The sequence below is a fragment of the Rhea americana genome, unplaced genomic scaffold (assembly GCF_003343005.1).
Source record: "Rhea americana isolate MKP2758 unplaced genomic scaffold, rheAme1 scaffold_87, whole genome shotgun sequence".
Classification (NCBI taxonomy): domain Eukaryota; kingdom Metazoa; phylum Chordata; class Aves; order Rheiformes; family Rheidae; genus Rhea; species Rhea americana.
This window is the reverse complement of record NW_028187055.1, coordinates 2,714,657-2,739,872: the sequence shown is the minus strand read 5'-3', so window position 1 is coordinate 2,739,872 and position 25,216 is coordinate 2,714,657. Positions and strand designations below refer to the sequence as shown.

Here is a 25,216-nt window from a genome sequence, read left to right as displayed (position 1 = left end):
GGCTTCTGTTGAATTCCAAATTCAGTATGGTTTTTCCAATGTACCTCCATAGAACAGATAGTTCAATACTTAATAAATAAAWAAATAAATAAAGCTCCTTTTCCTGTCAATAATCATAGAATCATAGAATCAGTAAGGTTGGAAGGGACCTCTGGAGATCATCTAGTTCAACCTCCTGCTCAGCRTGGTCTAATGATCATTCTTCTCAAAAAGTTGTTCTCAAGTGCATCTCCACTTTAATTTTAAGAACCCAGCTGGCAATGGATGCAGTACTATAACTTTAAGTAACAGAAATGTGATAAAAATCCACAGAAAAGCTTATTTTATATTCAAAACACAAAATCCAAGGACAGAACCGATAATCATTGCAAATTGTTGCAGAAACAGTGTCATTTAATTTTACGAGTAACAAACCTGATCAACACACTGAGTTAGACTGAAAAACTTATCCAAATGAATTTAGCTACAAGCTACAGGTGAAGAAAATCATACATATTTACATACAGAGAATATTTTCATTTCAGATATTTCTGAGGTGTTTTTGAAGGACAGGTATAGCTAGAAGAGACAGGAGGACAGACAAATTKCTAATTACAGTGTTCTAACTTCAAACAAAAAATTCAATTTACTGTAGCAGAATATGAAAGTAGGAGAAAACAGGAAGTTAATGAATGAGCTGAGCCTTTTAAAGGCTATATTAACTTTCATTGAATAGGCAAACACAAAACTGATATMTATTACAGAATGACACAGAATCACAAAATAGTTGGGGCTCAGAAAGGACCTTTGGAAATCGTCTGATCCAGCCACTCTGCTTTAACAAGATCTGCTAGAGCTGATTGCCCAGGACCGTTTCTGATCAGGTTTTAAATGTCTCCAGGGATGAAGACTCCACAACTTCCCAGAGTAACCTGCTCAACCACCCTCACCATGAAAAAGTGTTTTCTTATCTACCTTTCTATCTCTTTGTTATCTCTTCCATATTGACCACATCGTTTGAATAAATGTATGAAACTACTTTTTAGTTTGTGAAGAGCACTGAAGAAATGGTAGTTCAGTTCTCCAAAAYAAACAAATATTTCTGTTTGACTTAATTCAGTAGGTGGCAGGTAGAGGAGAGTATTTGAATATGTACACTTTTAAGTAAATTCTTAAGTTAGAGATTTCAGAGATTTAGACACAYGCTTAATGTTAGTCTTGTCCTTAAATTCTTTGACAGATTGGGACTAGTTTTATTGGTTTYTTTGTGCCTACTATAAGTTTAAGCAAATGTTCTTTGGAATTATCCTTGGGCATATAAGAAAGTAATTTCAGAAATTTGATGGATTCACAGCGCTAATTTACAGTAGCTGTTATTCTTACCAGCCTGAGAGCCTGCATGAAACAAAACCTTTTTGCAGAGAAAAAAAAATAAAGTCACCTAACTCACCTAACATTTGAACTTGCAACAATAAAAAATATGTGCAAATTGAAAATATCTACACATTGAATATAAATTGAACAAAGACAACTTATTGACTTTACTTCCCCCTCCCCAAAAAAAAAAAAGTAATGTAATGTCATTCTGCAGGTGAAGAGGATTTCAAACATTTACAGGAATGAAAATTATCTGACAWTTTTTTGCAAAGTTATCTAATAAAACACCTACAAGATGCACGGGAAATTGCATTGTTCGACATACAGAAACAGAGCRGCATGGGGCTGGCAACTTCTGGAACTTTAGACGGGAGTGTTGTACTCTTGTGACATCCTATATTTGGTGATTGAACTTTTTTGTCCTACCATATTGTCCTAAAAAATTTGCTAGTTATGAGATTTTTAGGGGTGTATCTCTGCACAAAGATACTGAATATTAGAATAAAAAGAATCTTTAACCTGCCATGGGTTCACAGATGTTAAACAGCACTCGTAATAACCAGATGACTCTTGCATGGACCATTTTCATGATCATATGCATTTTAGTCATACATTTTCATATTTTAAAGTTTGGATTATTTTAGATAGTGATTAAAAGATGCAACTGCTCATTTCCTCAATTTGTCATGTTCATTTTTAGAATAATTACACCTGCATTTATTATATACATATATTTCTTATATGGATATCATAAACTAGTTAAAGTTACTGAGATAGAGTTTATTCATTACTTCTTACTGTATATATAAAATAAAGATCTTTATACATAGTAAAGTTGTCAGTAACTTGAGRTAGAAAAAAATTATACACAGAAAGAGCAAAAAAAATACAGATAAACATAAGCAGATAGAAATTTGGTTCAGGCTCTTGATTTTCCACAGACTTCTTGTGTAGTTGTACACACATTGCCTAGAATCAGCAGTAYAGATGAGATCTTCTTCTCTGAAATCTTTGGATTTCATATGGAAAAAAATATGAGTGGTAGTATTTCTCTATCTTACAAGAGTAGTATGATAGTGTATACATTAAAGACTGTAAGATCTGGACTATCACAATAAAAAGAGAGGGGAAGAGAAAGAGTGGGAGACATGAAATATGTAGAAATTCTAATGGGACAGGTAAAGGTTTAATCAAAAATAAGATAGGGCAGATATCTTTTAAAGCTGAAGAGGGTATAATTTACTTTTGGATGTGTACACCAAAGAATCTCAAATGTGATACTGAAGATGAAAGAATTACACAGTCTACATTTCTCAAAAATCAATAAACAAATCAACTGATCATATCCATCAATATCMGAAAAGATAAGGTGACCATATACACTCACTAGTATTTCAAATATACAAAAAGATTTTGCAATAACAGTCAGCAAGTACTGGTAAGCAGAAGAGACTCTCTGGATTGATCACTTGACAAAAATATCAATATGTACTACCCTAAGAAAATGAACCAATGCTGAACAGTTATTAAGTGTACACACTAAAGGCTGAGGGCCCATATATTTGAATTTAATACACATAACAAACTATTGCACRTTACACAAATATTAAATTCTAGAAATAGAAACTTTACTGACTTCCTGAAATACTACAGCAAGAAGAATCAGAGCCCCTAATCGTTGGGCAACAAGCACTTCACACTTAGTTACAGAGCACTGGGAGCTTTTTAACAAGGGTTTGCATATATCTCTTTAAAGGGAATTAGGGAGCTAGAAGAGTTTTWCAAAGMGCAAAAAAATCTGCCAAGGAAAGCTAAATATGTCAATAAAGAGCCTTATCTATTGTTGTCAGAATTGAGAAATACTTCAAAAAGAGAACAGAAAAATCAACATAGCTACTCAAACCTACACAATTATCAAATTAACAAATATGCCTGAACGATAAAAGATATAAACAGGTTTTYATATCTAACATAAAAACACAATTTTCTGTATGGCCAGCTGAAGAATCAGGCCACTTGCAATCCTGCACCATAATAGAAAATAGTTTCTCTGCCTAAMAGAAGGGCCACAGCCATGCTGATGAGACAAAAGTACTGAGGTGATTGTCAAGATTTATTGGCTACACTTGTAACGCCTCAGAAACCTGTAGATRCAGTGCATAAAGATGGAAATTCAACCCCTTAAGGAATGGATAAGGAAAGGAAGAGAATTGTTTCAGTGTCAGCAGGATTGCTGCAGACATCCACATTACCAAGGTCAACAGTGTTGCCAGGAGGAGGCCAAAACACAATCATCCAAAAGCGCATCCCAGTAAGAGCTAATAGAAAATATACCAGATATAGAAGTCAAATGAACTATAACAGACTTTGAAAAGTATTCAAAAACTCCTCACTCATTACATAGCAGGGGAAAAGTTTCTAATTTTTTTCCCAGAAAATGTATATGTTAAAACTTTGGAGGAGAAATATAAAATGAGATACATAGCACGTTTTGGAGGCATTCTTCTGAATACATACAAGCTCAATAAAGAACAAGTTGTTTTCAAGAACTCATGGAAGACRCATACCCAGGCTTTCTGTACAGTGCACGCTCCATGTTATCTTCCCTGCTCTGCCATTTCCAAGACTTTCGCAGACATTACAGACAAATCAAGAATTAATATGGGAAAAGGCATAGTCCAGGTCTTACCAGTCATTTCCCCATCTAGGAATAGTGCTTAAAGCAAAGAACAATCACTCCAGATCAAACATGAAGCCCACCTAACTCAGTGTTGTATCTATGCAAAGAATAAGAGAATAAGAAAAGGACCATATATTAGGAAAACCCTCTCATTCTTCTAATATTTAGTTTTCATTATTCTATAAGAAGTAATAACATAAACTAAATGGGAATGGTGTTATAAAAATACAGCTTAGTCTAATTTTTTTTTCTAGTATTATTTTTGAATACACATCCAAGTGTGTTAAAGGTTTCTCCCAGACATTTCTAAAGAGCCAGACTCTGTCAGAGGCATGTGGGACCTCTGTAAATAATACTTATCCATGTGACACCATAATTATCTACACTGTGTGTCAAGAGAAGTATTTCCTGTGGAGGTAGGAAAAAATCACTCATGCCTGTACTACTGTTCATTATCCTAGTGAAATCTCATCTGGAAGTCTGTGTTCAGCTTGTCATTCCAGRGGGATGAACTGAAACTGCAATGGGTATGGAAAAGGGATTTGAGGGAGGAGGGAAGTACTGATAGCTAGAAAAAAAGAGTTTAAGTCACAAAACGATGGTAGAGGACATTGTCTTGCAGTGCCTGTATTGCAAAGCAAACTCAAATCTTAAGAAAAAGGATATCACCATCATCTCTAAGCCCGTGTCACAGTGCCTTGTACCCCCAGTGAGAAAAGAACGATCAAAGCTAACAAGTAGCATTGGTACAAGAACAAACACATAAAAGGGCACTTGATGAAAAATAACTTTAGGCAAGCAATCAGGAAAACACTCCTTATAGTTACAGCATCAGGTCCTGGGAATGGTTTTCCGTGGGAAAGGCTGGAGCAAAAACAACCTCAACAACATTCTCGACATCAACAACAAATCCATCAACAAAGGGATATGGTTTAGACATTTATGACAGGAGTCAGAAACATGAGGTCTGCGGTCCCAGAGTGAGGCAGCGCTACGTGATTTAGAAGAACCCTTCACTCCTACAATTATATATGGTAAACGCAATTGCAAGTCTAACATCCCYGGTAAGTGCATCTCCTACTAAACCATGAGATAGGAATTTCTTTTTCTCCTAATTTTAGAATATTTAAAACCATATGTTTTATTTCTATTTTTGTTATGTTTATAATGAAACTCAACACAGAAGTCATTTTTAAGTTTTCAGCTTCTTTTGGTAAGAAATATGATATTCCAGCATTCAGATATTTTTAAAACAGGAATTTCTGTAGTTGTCTTTTGAGTACTATATAAATAAAAATGTAACTATGCAATTATGTGCATAAAAAGGGGCAATATGAGACTTAAGCATCCTGTGAGATCTTTTAGATACTAATTGCTCTGCATAAAGAATTCTTTTTCACTTAAAATTTAAAATAAACATATTATCTTATTAGTTTCTCATATCTATTGTACTGACATATTCTGTGCATAGTCCTGCAGTTCACGGAAGTTCATGGAACTTATGGAACTGCACAGTGCAAACTAAATTCCCTTGAAGAGGCAATATTTATGTAGCTGATCATGAKTTTCATTGCAACATGTAAATACATCATCCTAGATGTTACGGTGAAATCACTCTTGTTCATAAGACCAGAAGGCCTAATACATTGTAAATGACAATATAGTGGTGCCAGACTATAGCACACTTCTATGAACACAATAAAAATTCACAGACCAAGGAAGTTGCATATAACAATTTGAATTGCTGATGACTAGAACTCTCAACAATCAAATAAATTCACATTTTTCTAAAAGCATCAGATCTACTTTGCTGGCTCAAAAGTTTAAAGGAAGAGTTAGTCATTTCTCAMAATTTCAAACACACTGTGAAAAGAGCTCACAAAGCAAAAGGTTGATTCAGTCACATTCACATGGCTCTGAGATGGCTTACTGTTCCTTGAGAAGCTTAAATTGGAATTAAACGTCAACTGAAAAATATTGTAACTGATGTTAACTTGGAAACAACGAGACTAAGTTCAGAAGAGAACAAGAAAATAAAGCAAGCAACTTCCAGAAGCACTTTTCAACTGTTCCAAGAGCCTGGGAAATTCCCCTTCCTCAAATACACACAAAGGAGGACATGGACATTCGATGTCAAAATGTATTAGATAGTATCTTATTTCAGTGCTTTACAATTGCCTGTACAGATTCACATAAAATTTTTCTTGAATTCTGAAAATTGGAAATTCTCTTCCATCTGAATCAGGAAGAATCACTCATCTGTTTTTGTTTGTTTGTTTGTTTGTTTTGTTTTGTTTTGTTTTTTATCAGGATAGATGATATCATATCATTATACTATTACTCTGATATTCTATAGCTACTTGCTCCAATGTAAAATGGATGCAAAAGTACTATTATTGTGATTAGATGGTGTTTTACGTCCCACTTTTCAGGGCATAAGAGTATAAAGCCTTTTCTCTTTCCACTATAAAACAGTTGAACAAAAGTATTACAGATTGACCATTTTATTAATAAGGCTAAATAAAAACACAGATGGTTTCTACCAAGTGATGAAACTGAAAGTAATGATGTGCTATCTTAAGCCACTGTCCTGCAAAATCAGAGACCAGGATAAACAGAAATCTGATTATTCTAGCTGAGTAAGAAAGCTCAAATAAACACATCATCTCTCTGTCTGAATCCTTGCCTACACTGAAAAACTGACTCATATTAAAGACCGGTTGTCAGGAACAAGTCCCCATGAAACAATACTTGCAACGTCAAGTTTGGACTAGCCAAAAATCATGACTCAACAGCATCTCAGAAAAAGCTTTTGAGACATAACTTTTTAGGAGAAGTGAGGATAATAGAGCAAGCGATCATAGAGAGTGATCTATGTGCACAGTTTACAATTCCAACAATTACTCCAACTCCATAACTCTAGGAGTCAAGCAAATTAGGATATAGGAAAGGCTGAGTAATCAAAAAATATTACTCTTTTCCTTAGCCAGGATTATTCCATGTAATTTCCCTTTTTAGGCCTTAATTCAAACTAGTTTAACATGCCTTAGGTGACAGGACTCTTTCCATAACAGAGCTTCATTGGAAAACTGTTCCCATATAATCTAACTGATCTTTTTCTTCTTCAAATTCATCCAGTTAGCTGTTTTTGTACATCCTGAAGACGTAACAAATGATTTCTCCCCTGCTTCTCCATTCAAATAATTATAAATGGCTAGAGCTTTATTTTAGCCAAGTTCTTTACTTAATAATTCTTTAAACCTTGCCCTGCACACACCCCCTCTCAACACCACACTTCTGGTCCTCACCATCAGACCAGAAAGCCTCCTACACAGACTGTAGTCCAGCAGAGCCCACTGCCAGGTGGAGGCCACAAAACACATCTTTCCTGGGCCTCTGGCTGCCCTAGTCACCTACAGCCTCTACTTGCAATCACATCCTTGTGATTCYTTAAAGAGAGATTAGCTGAGAATTTTCTTGAGATCCCTGCTTTCTAAATAGTGTAGTTACAGGCAKAGTTTTCACCCAAGATGGAGCTAAGGTGGCTCAGGAGATAATTTCTGGAGGCAACGGAATTCTGCTCTATTTTACTGTTTTATATGTTCTTGAAAGTTGTCATCTTTTTTAGTGATTTAACAGTCCCTCCTTCCTCTTCAGAGATTTGGACAAGAGATTAAATCCATGCCTGCATAATCAAGGACTGGTCAAGCAATTCAACCAGAATGAAAACTGTATCCCGTTACTGGCGATCAGGGAGGCAGCAGTGCTATTTTGTACTTGTCAGATTAATCATACTCTCATTTTGGCCAATATTCCTAGAAACTCTTTTATCATTTGCAGAGCTTCAYTTTGAAAGCTATGAAAAGAGATATCTATTCCATCTGAAGTCTCAAATAATTTATGYTGCCACAGCAATTTACCAGCATTGATCTTTGTGTAGAAATCCACCTTACATCACTATAAGAGGAATGAGGATAAAACATGGTTCCTGAAATTGTTTTTCATTTGAGGGTTTTTTAGACAGTATAGGTTGCAGACWGTGCTATGAGCAATCTTTTCAACCATTATACATATCCCTTTGAAACAAGAAGGACATGAAATCTAAAGCAAAGGACCTTGGAGGGAAATGGAAAGGAACATGGTAGAAGCCCACAGAGCTTTTGTAATGGAGATAAAAATTTAACTCACTTTTCAGAGACAAGTATGTGTGGATATAGTAAAATTTCACCTATGATTTTTGCATTTACAACAGGTACATATGTCTGTCTACCAGATAAATAGCTTGTTCTCTACAGAAATTCTGTTGCTATTTAAATCTTCAAAATATGCTTTCCCTCTGGAAAATAGTATCCTTGATTAAAAAAAAATAAATGAAAAAAGAAACTACTCTGGCTAATTTTATAGCTATTTTCCTTGCATCAGAGAAATAAAGCTGCACAGAGGAACACTCAGGTAGTCCTGGTATTTTCTATGATGTTACTGGAATAATTAAGCAAGCAGAATTTGGGGCCAGTTAATTTTAGCAGATATTCCAAAGAATATTGTTCCACTTAACTCAACAATTTAACTAAAACAATAGATACATAATTGATAAAATTACATAGTAATTACAGCGCTTCAGTGCATGCTATATTAAGGTATGACTCATCACTCAATACATAAGGTACAGAACTACGTCAAATCCAGCAGTGCTGGGCAGCGTAATGTAGCTGCAGCCAAAAATGAAGTTTAAGATCAACAATCTCTTGCTTGGAAGGGGAGGGGGGAATATTTAACTGGATGTATGACAATGAATTTTGTTTTACTTTAATGAATTACATTAAAAATTTGACAAAGAAGGAATAAATGTACGATTAAATTAAGATGTTACATCTTTTTCAGAAATATTTAATACATGTTGCTATTTGAACCTCACAATTTCTCTGGCAATATATGTAATACTTTGTTTTATTGGAAAAGGAGAATTATTCCACTCCTCAATGGGCAAATGGCTGGTGAAGTGAAAAAGCAATGATGGAATTTTACGAGATAATTACATTTTTATTAGAATACTTTATCGATAGTCATTTTGAAGGAAAATTTTTACAACAATCAAGCACAAACCACATACCTTCCCATGTAATATTCTGAATGATTTTCTGTAATAGAATTCTATTGAAAACAACTCTTTCAAAAACTGCAGACACCGCATATATGCATCTTAGACAAAAATGTATTGAAAATTTCTTCCTTGAGTGAGCCTGACCTRTTATGCAGAAGATATATGTCTTATATCTTTTTTCCTATCTTTTAATAGTTTCTTTAAGATCAAACATAGTCCCTATTATAAGTATTATTCAGTAGCACAATTATACATCATTAACAAAGTTACTATGTTAAGCTTTTTCTTCCAAAAAGAGTAATATTTTGTACTCACCAGGTGTAAAATTATATCGAGCAGAAAAACCCATAGATTCCAGCTCACCGTCAGCAAAAAATTTAATCCATAGGAATCTGCCACTGGATTTTATCATAGGTGGATTTTGCTGTCCACAGAAACGTCCAATGATTGGGGAAAAGCCAAAAGGTCCATCGCGTACTTCAATATGGTCAAATTTACACTCCCAAGAAGGTTCTATGGAATATTTTTCATCGAAGTGTAGTTCAATACATTGTCTAGGGGCAGCTAGAGGTGAAAATAAAATAATCTTATTATTTTCTAAACCAAGACCCTTCAAACTTGGAAAAAAAATCAAAAATAAAATTAAATATCAAAAGTTAAACAGAATCAAATATTCCAGTTTTCTATTTTTCCTTAAAAACAATACTTTCTATATTTGAAAATTATGACATCTGTGCCTTTCTAGATTTTACACTATTAGCTTACTTGTCTATTCTTCTCCTTTAAATATGTGTTCACAATATTATTTCCTAGGGAACTAAGAGAGTTATCTACAGTGTAAAGTAAAAATATATTTTAGGAACAACTAGTCTGAATAAAAAAATCTCTTTAAGAATCTTATTTAACTGGAAAACTAGTCTTTTCAGATATTTGGGGAGAACATCAATCAGAATATTTTTTACCTAGTACTCACAAAGATGAAGAAATTCTGATCAGGACTGTACTATAACATTAAGGATAAACTCTATCCTTATGTATATACTGAAGTCAGTAATAGGCCTGAGTATAAATGACACAGCAGAATTATTTGTCACTTCATTTGAAACATAAGTAAATTGTCATGTAAAAAAAATGAATAAAGATGAAGCAAAATTAATTATCTAACTAATGAGAAAACAGTATTCTACTGAAAACCTTGAGGAAACTCTGAAGTGATCACTTAATTAGACATAAAAAATATATATTCACAGATATTAAGACCTGTGGGGCTCACAATGGTCTCTTACAAAATAAAAGGGACATAATTGCCCTGGCATCCCCTTTACAAAGAGAATTAAATCACTGATGGACCCACAACATTTTGCTGAACAGGAAAAACAACAAAATTTTGTCTACAAATTTTAAAACATGCAGCATCCCTGGGATGTGCTGCCCCTGTCCTTAATCCCTCCCACAGCAAAAAACRCACTCCTTGAGCACGCGGCTCCCAGATCATGGTAGGATATATGTTTTTCTTGAGAGACTTGTCCGCTAAGGCAACAGTTTCCTGTACCGTTGCATTCTCTGCTGCTCGCGCAATCATGTCCTTAGCTTTGCACATGCCGGTGTTACCGTGAGCTTTGCCTGAATTACTATTCTTTTCACATTAAGACATGAAAGACCGAACCCCAAGCCTAGTGCATGAGCTTAACATAGCAACTGCTGCCACTCATGCGGTCAGTATCCTTTCATTTCTTTCAACAGAAATWATGAAGACAGTATCAGAGACTATTGCTGTGCAGCCAAAACCTAGATCATATGTATATTCTGAAATGCTTTAAACTGAAAACTTTTGGAATAAGCTTATTATTTAAGAAGGCAGACTAATTAGAATGAACTAAGTAAGTAGACATTAGGTATAGCTTACAATCTTTACATAAGAGCACTCAATCAGATCCCATTTAAAACTATACCATGTAAACAAAGGTGATATAATTTTATGAGACTTATTGAAGAAATGAATTAATAGAACATTCAGGTTAGCTCAGAAGAAAGACACGTTTTACTAGCTTTATTTCTACTATTAGCATAAATGGATGACTCATTTAAATATTTATTTTAAAGTAGAAAAGAAACTTTAGGTACTGTTATCCTTTTGAAGAAACTTACAGTCGGAGAATACTTACTATTAACTCTTTGTTATTTACACAAATTCATGGGAAATTGATACATACATATTTCTCTCACAGGTGAAAACCCTGTGATCTTTGTGCCCATACAAATTCAACTGCAAAATCAAAATCTAATACTTTACAAAGAAATGCACAAAATATACAGCTCCTACAAATGAAAATACTTTGCAAKAGTGAAAGAATTTTACTAAATTAAAATGAGAGAATAAAGTTTGTAAAGAAAATCTTATAAATGCTACCATAGGCAAGGTCTGAAGACCAAAGTGGATGTTTAGATTGACTAACTGGAAGACTTCATTGACTAATTTTGTTCAGATGTTTCTACCCTTAACCTTACATATTTATAACAAATATTGATTTAAAACTTAACTAAGCAGAGCTGAGAACACCTGTCAGGCCTGGACCGTATATTGCATGCTCCTATTCCATTTAAGAAGATTTGTTGAGATCTACTGATCATTCATCTAGGGACTGCAGAGTCAGGTGTCAGGAACTCCAAACTGGCAAGGCTTAATCCTAAGGTAATCTTAAAAATGTTTATTAAGTCCTGAGCATCTTATATACTTAACTGTTCAAACACAATGTCATTAACCTACCTAATTTCTAGTTTTACAGACTAGGCATGAGRACATATTCTGATAGTATTGTTAGTGTTGAATAGCATCTTACCACAATGTATAGCCACTCTGCTTCCCATGGCAACAAAGAGAAATATCTGCTTCAAAAATGACCTTTGCCATTGCTCTGGTGTATACGCCATTAACACAACATTTTTGTTCTTACTAAACTTCCAATGTTAGGAATTCACTATTCCATTTCATACTAAGAGGCTTGTCAGCGCTGCTCCGAGATCAAATGCTTAACRGACCTTCTCTGGATCCAAGATTTATTTAACATATGTTAAAAATGYGTAAGGCCCCTCTCAGAGTTACAGCAAGTTCATTTGATATGATTTTGATAAGGAGCCTTAAAATCCATTGCAGATTAGTGTCACATAAAAGGAGTCTTTGTGGGTAAATGAGAATCAGGTCTACAGACTCAGGGGTAAAGAGCTATTGAATCAGTGGAAACGCACCCTGAAAAAAAGACTGCRCTATGTTCACATCCTTCATACAGTTCTCTGAATGTTATATTGCCCTCTAGTTTTAGGATCAAGATGCAGCTATAGTTTACTTGATTCTGCTTTTATTTATTTTTCAACAAAGTCAAGACAGGGCTTTTCCTAGTGAAGCTCAGTGCTTGGTAAAGGATCAGAGAGAATCACGTCAGCTTAGGGAGTGCTCAAGGAAGTTTCTACTTCCCCCGGGCAGAGGCTGCTCCACTTTCAGAATGGAAGCACCAACCATTCATTAGGGCTGGGTCTCCAGGCTGGAGCTGGAGTACTGGTGCTTCACACTCCTTAATCATTAAAATGACCCCTGGCATGATTTTGGCTCATGCCAATAAGAACTGCCAAAACACATTCTTAGATACCATGCGAGGTTTGCACCAGCCAAGGACCATTCCCAATAAACGATCTGGATGTGTACTCTGTGCTAGGGAAGGTAAAAGAAAAAGTTTGGCTGTATATATGTGATTATACCAGTCAGCCTCAAGGCCAGAGAATGATTCCTGACCTGTTTTAGATATTAGCATAGCCACAGCTTGTGTTCCCACCTGCTATGCAAGTTAGTCCTCAAGGGGCTGCGTTATTTTCTTCTCAAGTCTCCCAAGTAATGCAGCACTTTGTGTTTCTGGAGCTGTGAGAACCCTGGGGAATGCAATAGACTGGGTAAAGAGAGGAAGGGATCCTACGCAAGCTCTGTGCACCTTTGCAGTATGATGCATTTCATGATGTGCTTTTAAATGTACCTCCTTGCTTCACTGAACAAGTTTAGAGCTAAAGTAATATTGTACAATTCAGAGCTAAAAGTTACARTTTCGGTTGCAACAGTCTACATTAAAAACAAAATAATTCAAATCCTCCTGGAAATGACCACAGATCAAAATAGATGAAAACACGCAATTCAAAACCCTCTCTTTAACTTTGTTTTGGCAAAGCAGATATCTTTTAGTAGTTAAATTCTGACTTTAGCAAAAGGTTTMTTTGCTAAAAGTAAGCTAAGAAAGAATTATATAAACACACTTCTTGTAAATACACAACTTGCTCTTCTGCAACAAAGTGTCTGCAATTCTGATCATAGTGAAATTTGTGGAAATACAGGCAAAACAAGCCCAGAATGATGACTAATAATTGTATAATTGCAGAAGAAAAAAAAGAACAAAAAATACGCATTTCTTCCACACTAGATTGACCATCTAATCAAAAATGGATGGATGGAGTGATCATTTCTGGCATCCCCACTCACAGGTAAATTCCATTCATATCTTCCAAACTTTTTCTGTGGCTACAATGTCAGAATGTCAGAAAAAGTTGCTGTAAACTCCAAATGAAAAATACCAAAGCTATTTCATAAAGTGCTTTTACTTCAAATCTTAAAAATCTTCCATATTTAGCTTCCAATGATCTTTCTGCAAAGATGTTTAACAGCATAGAAAGACTACTTAACGCTTGTAGGTCTTGTCATCTTTTTGATCTAATTATCTTACATAAGTGTTGTCTRTAGATTTTACATTCACTGGAGAAAAAAAAAGGCACTGGGTTCTTCCAACTTACAACGGAGGAACAGTTGCAGCCAAAGCACACAATTAAGGTTTTAATTCTTATCAGCCTCTAAGTCTGTGTAACTGACAGCTAATGTTAAGCAAAATACCTGTTTCAATTTGCCAGACTGCCTGAAAGTAAGACATTGAACTAAAYGCCTACCCCCATCTACCTGAGTTTCTACATCACTAAGAGTTTTGAATAATCCTTGGTATTTCACGTTGCTCAGTTACTGTGGATGGGGAAGCCACCTGTGGCCTCCTTTTAGAAGAGGATTCTTTTCTTTGTTTTGATAAACACATTTTGAAACCAAAGATTTCCATGAAACACATTAGGCAAATGGACTTTGAGCAGACATTTTTAGTTCTGGGATGCATAACCACTTGATAGCACCTGTAGCCTTCTTAGAGCAAGGAGAGCTTGATGATGTTCAGAAGAATGTGCAAGGCCTTCAAGACAGCTATGTCTAAATATCCACAGACATATAAAGTGGGAGATTTGCTTCATATCTCCATAAAGCAATTCTAGCCCATATTTATATTTATAAATAAGTATTCAATTATTAAAAACCGATAGAAACATACAAGTAATATGATTCTAGATTTTGTTCTCAATTGCTGATATGTAYTGTGTCAAGTATGGTCATCCCACTCCACAAACAAAGGAATTTACTCTTATGAATTCTCCTAKGCAAATTTCCCTTTGGAGCATACATGCCAAATTTTTGCAGCCTAGTAAAGGCTAATTCTGCTTATGTGGCTGTGGTTGTTTCTGGCAGCTGTGAATTTTGCYAGATGAGAGATGTGTACCTGTGAACCACAGGTAAAATTGGACCCAATAAGGGAATGTAAYGCATACACTCAGCTATTTCCTACATTTTCTGCATGCTCAATAAGGTTAAAAAGAAGAACTTTACAATGCATTTCAAGAGGCAGATGGGACTCAGCAGAATCTCCTCCCTAGCACGATTATTTTTGTACTGAGTCCATGACTGYTGGATGACCTAAAGGATTTATTTTAGAAAGGCATCCAATCTGGACTTCAAAATTTCTAGTTGTTCCAATGGTTAATGATTATTACTACCAAAATAGAAAGACAGTGAAAAAAAAGAAAGAAAAAGAAACTTCTAGCTGTTTGATCTGCTTATGCCTTTGACTGTTAGGATAGTCCTTTGCAATCAGAAATCCTCTTCTCTTGTAGAGACTCAGAGTGCATGATCACAGTAATTTTTGCCAGCTCCTTTACTTCACCAAAGTAATTTTGAAATGATAGAAGATTGCATACATTTAAGATGAGCTACAATATGGAAAAAAAAATATATCGTGAGATGAAATTCAATTTTATTACAACAAACTGCATACTGGGGCCCTYGCTCAAGGCCATTAAAGACAGTAGGAATTGTGTTTGAGAGAAGCCATCATAATGCCTAGATTATATCTGATAGTAAAAAATGAAGGAAAGAAAGTAAGCAGGCAGAAAAGAACCTGGTGATCCAAATACATATTTAAACTCACATCACACAGCTGTCACWGCCCCATAGTCCTTGTATGCAGAACTCTCTAAAGATATGAACAGGAGATTGCAATGCATGAATGATATTTTGGATCACATTGATAGTCCCCCTAGTCTGGTACTTGATATTCAAGAGTAGCTAGAAGTTATTCCAAGTGTGTTGGAATCTTAATAATAAATATAGGAAATAAGATGCATATAGAGATATTTCTGGCTTACTCTAAAATCTAGTGGGTGTTTATGCATCCACTGTGCTAAATTAACAAGGATTATCCACTCTATAGATGCCTACCCCAAAATGTTGTTCAGATATCTTTTATTAATTCGCTATTTATTTTGTTRGCTTTTTCCGGATATAGCTATTCCTGATTCTTTTTTAGATGACAGAAATTGACAGGGTGAGATCAGAGCTGAAAATCTTGTGCAACATGCATCAATCTAATCAAATTATTTACTAATATAACAGTTACCATGGTAGGTTTAAAATATCCAGGTATGATCCACATTTTCTCCACTATGGTTGGACAAGAAGCAGAAAACTTCAGTGTTGTAAAAAAATTATCTGAAATTATTTTTTTGTCTGATTGACTTTTACTAGTTTTCTTAAAATATAACATCATATCTGTGGAATTCAGATTATTCTTCGTACTATGCATTACTCTGCGCTTGTCAACATGGAATATCATCTTCATCATACAACCTGTTTTATTAAATCATTTCTTCATAAATTATTCTTAGTATTTCTGCTTTGAGCTAAATCAGTCTCTTCTRAATCAATCTTTCAATATTCCAATATCAATATTTTGTCACCTTTCAGCTTAATAACTATCTTTTTCTAAGTAGTTAATTAATATAATAAAGACAAATATCTTYACAATAAAGGTCTTTCAGGCACCTTCTTACTAAGAGAAGGATCACCTTATGGCTTAAGATACGGGAGTAGGGTTTACAAAAAGAGTCATATTTCAGTTCTTCCRTAGCCTTGCTCTTTAATGATAAAGTATATCTCTCCACCTCAGTGCCTTGAACATAAAATAGCCCRCAACATAAAATATTTCTTTCCAGCCTTGCAGAAATGAGAGATAATTTGATTAGTGTATGCAAGAAGACCTAGGTCTAGGAACCCAGGTAAATGTAACAAAAGTGAAACACTAAATAGTACACATTGAACCTAAATATTTAATATTTATTTTGATTTTATTTAATTTTTATTTTATTTGATTTGATTTAATTCCTAAGCTATGAAAGAACATAAATGTTTGTCATACAACTACTTAAATTCCAGTCTCAAGTAGGAAGAGTTTTGGAAGACTGGACAAGCAAAAATTTTCCCTTAGAAGGCTTGTTTGATTCAGTATTTAAAATCACATCTTTCTATTAGTAATTTGGGGCTATATTTGAAAAGACAGGGAATTTTCTTAAGGTGCCTAATGGGGTTTTCCAAAACAGCTAGTTCCATTTGAATTAGCTATGCACTTTTGAAAATCTCTTTTGGAACTATCTGTATCTTTAATAAAGTAAACATTGCTATAATTCCCTAGTTCCCTCATTTGTAACTAATAATTCCGTCCAACTAAGTATGGATAGCACAATCATCAGTGTTACACTTGTACATATTCATAATTTATGTATGAATCATTTTGGTCCCAATCACTTACCATTCTGTTTCTGCATTTTTTCTGCTACTAAACTCTAACAATATCTAATCTKTCTTGACTTCCACAGATTCATTTTACTTTTTTACTCTTCAATATCTAGTGTGCTAAGACTGATAAAATGAAACCATTTAACTTACATGTAGTATACCTCCAGCTTTTTGCAGATCACTTCCATACTGCAATTATCTGTTCTTTAAAAATTATGCCTTGCAGCTGATTGGTATTAATATTTATTATTTTTTGTGTGCTTCATTTGTTTTCATCTCTGATGAAGAATTGYGCAGAAAATAATTTTTATGCTTACTATATGATGGTTTTCTGTATGAAAAGAAATTTTGTCTAGCTATACTTGTCTTCCTTGATTCAGCTGGGATAAACTTAAAAAACCTATAAGAGAAGTCAAAAGCATTTAAGTTTCCTATATTTACTCTTTTTACTCATTTTTAAACATTGTCTTTGACAGCATCATGCGACAGCATCTTAGATTCTAGCCATTTTCCATACATTCTGAAATTAATTATACTGCATTTATTATTGACTGACTCATCCATACTTATCACCTGAGCTGATTTATGAAGGTACCTTTTACAGATTTTTTTTTCCAAAAAAATAATAATTTATGTGCTGTGATATGCCTTCCCTAAATCTTGTTTCCTAGAAATATTTATCATGATCATAGGCTTTACCCACTCTTCACATATGGTAAACTGAAAGACATCACTGTTTTTTGAAACAGTTGCTGACAGAATATTGAGATTCTTTGGCTGGTCACCTTCTATAATGTAGACGCACTCTCTGTCAGGAGGATACTTGTTGGGATAATTGGGAGACGTGAAGATGCCTCCTTCTGCATATTTTGTCCAAGTTCCACACTGCACTGGTTTCTGTCCTTCGGAAGTAGTTTGCTTTTCTGTAAAATGATTACATTAAACATTATATAATTAGCTCATAAATTATTATGTCTCTCTGACACTTAGAACTCTCTTACAGGTTAAAACAGTCCTTTCTGCTAGTAGTCTAAGGTTTCTTTGTGTTAAGATGAAGAGTATCATCACTGATTCGGGGAAAATGAAGCTGCCCTTTAGGGATATGAATATCTAATTCGAATTCAAAATTTCTTTTCATTCAAGACTGATTTCAGAGGAGAGAGGAGGCTTGGATGTCTAGGGGAAGACCTATTTATGCTATTTTTTAAACAATACCTTTGTAGGGAAAGTATCTGCTCAAAAAAGTGGGAGATACCACTTTCGTATTCATATGTCTCAAAAGACTCAAGCACATGCCCCATCAGCAAGCTACATGCCACRGGCAGGAAAACATCAGTCATGGAATCAAGGAGAAAACGTGTAGAATTCAGATAGAATATACGAATTGTTTTTAATCCCCAGTAGCTTGGCTCCACATCCACCTGACGGAGATGGACGGAGGGAATTCCTGGATTGTGGTTCTAAGATTATCTTTATTTTTAACTTGCTGTTTGCTGCATAAATGTAGCAATACCTCTGGGGCCAGGAAYCAGACTCCAGAATTTCCTTTCTTCTAGGCAAATCATTAGAGAGCAGAGTCAGCCCCTCTTGTTTGCTTTCYTCCTGTCCCTGAAACTCTTGTACTCTCTCCTGCACATTGACACAGAGCCTGGAGATAAAGGCTGAAGAAAGGGAAGAATCACTTCCTGGATGTCTTACTTCAACAGTAAGGCTATAAGAGGATGGATGCTGCTATAATCTGATCAGTTTTAGGGAGAAAAAACACTAGACGGGTCTTACARGGAAGGATTCCTGGTTCTAGACCTCACAAAGGTGTCCAGGGAAGCTCCTGTATATTGGAAGCTCAAAATCTATGTCTAAGAAAAACTATTCCACTTAACTTAAGCTATTGATGTTTAGCACCAAATCATTAGAGGCCCTTTCAATCAATGGGGGAAGACAGGCACCTTCCAAGGATGATGTTAACCACCTAATATATGACCTTTACCAAGGATGATGTTAAACACATAATACATGGCCTGAACATTAAGTATTTCTTTCTTCATTGTTTGTATCTGAGCTGAGGACAATTCCTGATTTCCTGAAATGAATTCAGACCCAAATTCAGACACCCTCTGGGCTCAGCATCTCTCACAGCTCAGCTCTCACCACACWTAGCACCCAGATTTTTTAAGAACCTCCTTCTATCCTTACCCTGAGCAAGGAGCCAGGATGCCTAATTCCAGATTTTGAAATCTGCTTCATCAAGCAAAGGCATTCAAAAGCTAGYTATTCCAATTTCCAATTGGTATGTGCCTGCATCTTTAATTAGACCTAACCAAAGATCAGACACACTTGTTAAAACAAGTTCCATTGGATTTTTATCAGTTCCTAGGCACACTAATACCAAAAACAAATGAACAAAAGGCAGGCCCTGGACAYAGGTGTGCTATTAAAAACTAACAATTGAAATTCATACTTTAAACTCTACAATAATGTTTGAAATAATGTCTGGAGTCTACATACCTGTTCCTTTTTTGGTTGCCCCAGACAAATGTAGGATGATTAGACTTGCTACAACTGAAAGAGAAAAATAAATTGGATATCACAGTGTGCTAGTGTCTGCAATCAAGCAACTGTAAACATCTATCTCAAAAGAATACAAGTTTAATAGAATTACAGCACAAAAACAATCTGCTTCATGTTTACTTGCATCTTTAAATTACATTTCTCGCACAAACACATTTTGATTGCTCATGGAAGTAATTTTTCTTCGTAAATGTATACAAATAAAGAAGAGATCTTGGTTAAAAAAAATCCTCAAGCCTTGATGTTTTCCTCCTTTTTCTTTCCTTTCTAAATATAAAGCAAAACATTTAATCAATATTTATTTATGTAATCATAATAATAAAATAATAATAATAAAATTATAGTAAAATAGTAGTAAAATAGTGGTTGCTTCTAACAGAGGGAGACAAAGCCTACTAAGTTTCAGTGCCAGTAATCTCTGTTACTATGGCATATTAAAATTTGAAAGTGGATATTGTGACTACAAAAGAAATGAGGGGTTGGGTTCTTCACATTCATCAAGACATTTGCAAATTCTCAGTGAAATAAATTATTGTATGTGCTTAACAGTCCCATTAATCTAGTTTGTGAGATTCTCTCAGAGCACATTGCTTTATGCTGCAATGAATCTGCAGCCTGTTTTACAAATAAAAATTTCCTATCTCCAGTCATGATAGGACATCTGTGCCTATTGAGAAATAATGTGATCTTTCTTAGCTTGACTTCAAGCTATCTAGCATAATTCCTGAGTTCCTGGGAGTTACAGAATATTAAATTTTGACCAGAAAAAGGCTAAGAGGGGAATGCTTAGGCAAGTAGTAGTGATTCTGCTTTGGAAGAGCAAGGGAGAAAACATCCCAGTTACTAGCTATCTACCTGGTGAATAAATCACTCACTGAGGGTAGGGTTTTCTTCCCGTTACCTATATCTTGCTCAGCTGTTGCAGAAAGTGAGTTAGCAAGGGCAGAAGAAAACTGATCCATCAGTTCCTGGAGTGCTTTGAACCCAGCTAGTCTGGCACTCAGCCTGGACATTGTGCCTAGACCTCACTAAAGCTAAAGTACAGATGAACTTGCATGTTTACCCTGATTACTTCAGATCRATGAGTTGCCGTTTGTAATGTTGACTATGAGGAATTAATAGACTTGTGGTCTTTAATGAATGGAGTACTTTCCTCTTCTTACTCCCAAGAGACACCAAAAGGCATCACGGGCTAGTCACCACCTGCCCAAATAGTCCCTTCTCAGATGGTGTTGCATCATTTTCAGATTTTATACTATAAATTGTGTGCACTTTTAACCATGGAGAAGGCCAATTTCTCCATATTTCCAGTATTCTAATGGAGTTGAGATCTATATTTCGATGCCTTTGACCTTTTCCATGTGCCAGAGTTTCAGACATGGAGCATGGCTACCTGATTAAACAGGGAAAGGTTGGAAAGCTGGGAAAATGAAGACTTGGCAGTGTACTCACTGTTTCTTGGTCAGACTCACCGCCCCTGTGCCTTTTGAATCCCCAGTTAACAGAGACGGATGTTGGCAGAGCTGGTAGTTAAAAACTCTTCTGTGTCATCTGCATTCAGCGAGAACATTACATCTCCTACTCAGATCTGGATGTTACCCAACCATTCATGCCCTCACTTTCCTCAGAGATGGATTCTGCAAATACACGCTAGCTGAGACTCTACCCTTTGGCTATGTCAGAATCTGAAGGCAATGAAGGATTTGCCCATTTACTAAGTTGYTCATTTACTTAGCTGTGTCTCCTGCAGCGAACATTTTGCATCTATGCTCATAATCCTCACCAGCCAAAATCTAATTTCTCAGTAGAGTAAGGTGTTAGTCTGTGGAGACAGCTGCAGATATTCTTTCTTCCCACAGACATGTGAGAGCTAGAACAGGAGACAYAGCAGCTAAGTAAACTCACAGCTAAGTCAGAGACATTTCTTATTAGGTAGTTAATAACAACTCATACCTTATTCTTACAGATTCCTTTCAAGCACCTTTAAGTATTAACTCTCCCCTCTTTTTCTATACAGAAAAAATTAAGTTCAGAGAAATAAAGTAAGTTGTCCAAGTCACCAAAATATTATTGCAAAGATGATAGAAAAAAACTGGTCATTTCAATGTCAGTCACRCTCACTAGAAAGAAAGCTTCCAAGTCACAGAGCCATGTTACTCCAGAGCATGGAACTCTGCTTAAACATCATCATGCCAATATTCATTACTGACTAGGAACTGAAATAATTTTGAACATAAAATGTAATGGACAAGAAGACACTAAAATACTCTAAGTTTTTTTCTTGATATATCATATCCACAACATTTGGTTACACAGAGCAAGATACTTCTCCTATATTAAAAAAGAGAGTGAGAGAGCGCMCTCAATTTAGTGTCATTAAAACCAGCGTTACCAAAATGCGTATATTGCCAGAAAGTAAATAAATGATGGGCTTTATGGGAAAAGATGACAGAATATGTTTCATTCAAGCTTCAGGAGAATCCCGTTTATTCTATGACCCCTCTCCTTTTTTCATCTCAAACCACAGGAAAAGAAATAAATACTCCCAGAAGCCTAGTCCTGTAGTCCTTACTCAGGCACGGTCACTCAGGAAGCTTTGACAAYAGAGCAACAATATTGGCGTTATCTGGGTTTAAGAATTATTTCAAAGTAGTTCCCACAAAATTTCTTGATGCACTCTCTGCCTTCCTCCTCCCTGTTTCTCACCTAATCATCAGTCTAGCTATAATCATGCTCTCCAGTAATCATGCTCTCTGATAATGCATCTTTGGGGATTTTTGCATTTTTCCATTGAAAGACATACATTAAAAAGTCTCTCTCTCTCTCGGCCAAACAGCGCCTGCAGGCTTTGATTTGGCACGCATGTGGTTTAGCCCGGTGAAGAGTTGTTGGGTAAGCTTTACCACCACAGCATTGCTATTTCACAGGTCTGGGTGTTCAGAGAGGTGCTGAAGGGAACTGTGCCCGCTCGAGCCTCTTCAGGGCAAAATTGGGGGCCGGGGGGGGGGGSGGGGGGCAGTTGCAGGCAGGTAGCCTGAGGTCCCTGGGGATCGTCACCCACTAATTAACGTGTTTCGGTGCCTCCCTCCTGCTCCCGGGGGATTTTTCCCGAGGGGAGAGCGAAGCCCGCTAGCGGGGGCGCCACGGCTGGTGCGCGCAGCGGCCCGCAGCCGCGCCGGGAACCCCGCCCGGGGTGGCCGCCCCCGCCGCGGCGCTCGGCGCGGCCCCGCGCCCCCGGCATCGCCCCGCGTCCCCCGGCACTGCCCCGCGTCCCCCGGCACCGCCCCGCGTCCCCCAGCGCGGCCCCGCGCCCCCGGCCCGCAGCCGCGGCGCCGCCGGTTCGAGTCCTGCCTGCGGCTACACTGCACCGTTGCGAAAAGCGAGGGTAGTTTCCCCCCGCCCATCAGTTCGAAAGCCATCAGACTTAGACATAGCGCCCAGGGGAAAGCCTCCAGCCTGCACAAACATGGACACACCACCACCACCACCACCACCCCCATATCACCGTGCAAACTCCAGCTACCGACCTCCTTCTGCTGCACCGCATAGTAGTGGCGATGGAGAGAGGGGGACAAAGTTTACCCCCACGCCATGAAGGTCTGAGTGTCCCGTTATCCTAGCTGCGGAGACAGCACAAGGTATCCCCCCGCCTGCGCGGAAGCAGAGTAAAGCCGGGAGGGATGGCAAGGGGGGGAGATACTCACTGTGAAAGAAGCTGCGCCCATGGGTCATGTCTGTTCCTTACACAAGGGGCTACGGTCTCCACTAATTCCATTTAGATATGGGAGGACTTCCAGTGGCGGGGAGAGGACAGAAGTAGGAAAAGAAGAAGAAGAAGGAAAAAAAAATAAAAAAAATAAAACTGAAGCCCACACACAGCAGAGCGGAGCAGCCTTTCCTCTCGCTCTCTCTCCCTCGCCGCCTTCAAATAATCACCGCCGGCTCAAGCACATCACACCCGGGCAACCATCCTCACCACCACGAGCCTTGCATCGCGGAGGGCACGGCGGCGGCGGCGGCGGCCCGCGCATCCAGGTGCCGGCGGGCGGCGGCGGCGGGGCGAGTCGAGCCCCTAGTCACCAGTTTCATACAAAACCAAAAGCAGATCGAAGCATTTCCTGCAGGACTCCGAGCCCAGCGACTTCCAGCCCTTCGGCTTCTTTTGATGCATTGAAGAAGGGATTAATGGGTCCGTCATCAGCTCCCTGTGCTTGTTTCTCTGAAGGGGTGGGGGTGGGAGGGAGGGAACCCAAAGAGAAGGGGTGGGGGAAAAAGATTTACCAAATAGGGGATTTAGTCATATTTGTGTGCAATGCGATCCTTATTAGAGAAGAAATCCTTTAAAATCGAACAAATCCATTTTGCAAAACCCTCTCCCTGCGTGTTGCATAGTATCAAGCAGTAGCAGCGGCAAGAGGCTGAAAACACATTGCACCGTCTCAAATCCTCTCGGGAGCGGATGGAGCGAGATAGAGATGGTTGAGGGTAGAGAGCTGTCCCCTCACTCCTGCAGCCCAGGGCGAGGAGCAGAAGCAAACCCCGCAGACTCTTCCATCCATTCAGCGCGGGGGAAGGACGGGAGGGGTGAAAGAGTGCTTTCAAAACTGAGAAAGAAGGAGTAAGAGGAGAGGGATTTTTGCCCTCCCCCGATCAGTTTATGGACTAAACAAAACGCTCATGGGTTTCCCCTTGAACTGCACCTGTCGAAAGGAAGCAGAGAAGATTTTCCCCTTTGAGCGGAGACTTTCCGCGTACACACGCACACACAGACACAGACATACACAGACGCATGCACACACACACACGCAGAAGGGAGCGATGAAAGTTTAGCTGTTAATCCTCTGGCCGCAGATACAAGGATTGCCTCTTCCAATCAGCTCAAAGACGACAGCAAAATCTCTCTCGYCCCCTCCCCCCTCCCCTTTCCAGACTGCTCTCCCCCACCCCCAAATCTCACCCCAAACACCCATCCTTTGAGGAGAAGGCGGGGAGGGGGACAGGAAGAGTAGGGGGAAAATTAGTAAGAAGAGTAGCGAGAGGAGCGGCAATGATCTCAGGGAGGAGAGGAGCGGGGGGCAGCGTGCCCTCCTCGCCTCCCCTGTCGCCTGCAGGCCCGCGGTAGCCGGGAGCTGCCGCCCGCAGCGCCGCGGCCCCCCTCGCCCGTCCGGGGCCGCCGAGGGGGGCGCGGGGGGAGGCGGCGAGAGCCGGGGAGGGCGAGGGGCAGGGGAGATGCGCGGCGCCCAAGCGCGAGGGGACGGGATCCCCTCGGGGTGTGCTGCGGGGCAGGGGGGGCAGGCGCACCCGCAGCCCCTGCCTCCGCGGCGGGGCCGCCCCGCTCCGCGCACCTGCTGCTCCGGCCGTCTGCGAAGGGAAAAGTGYGCCGGCAGGGCCGGGGGACGCGCACGGCGGGCGGCGGACCTGGGCCGGGAGGGCCGGGGGGAGGAAGGCTGCAAAAAAATGTTAAAACCGAAATGCAGTCGCAGATCCGCCTGTGAGGAGCAAAGGTAACGGTAAGCGGAGGGCGAGCCCCGCGCCGCCG

General features: G+C 38.2%; 1 protein-coding gene across 1 annotated transcript in view; it reads right to left on the bottom strand.

Annotated features, from left to right (window-relative positions):
* Positions 1-23,409, bottom strand: part of NETO1 (neuropilin and tolloid like 1) — a 63,516-nt gene extending 40,107 nt beyond the window's left edge. Inside the window, exons 1-4 of the mRNA XM_085323744.1 lie at positions 23,382-23,409; positions 19,615-19,668; positions 17,895-18,032; positions 9,453-9,701 (exon numbers count right to left, since the gene is read on the bottom strand). Coding sequence (XP_085179870.1) covers positions 9,453-9,701; positions 17,895-18,032; positions 19,615-19,668; positions 23,382-23,409 — 469 coding nt within the window. The remainder of the gene's footprint in view (positions 1-9,452; positions 9,702-17,894; positions 18,033-19,614; positions 19,669-23,381) is intronic.
* Positions 23,410-25,216: the final 1,807 nt, after the last annotated feature.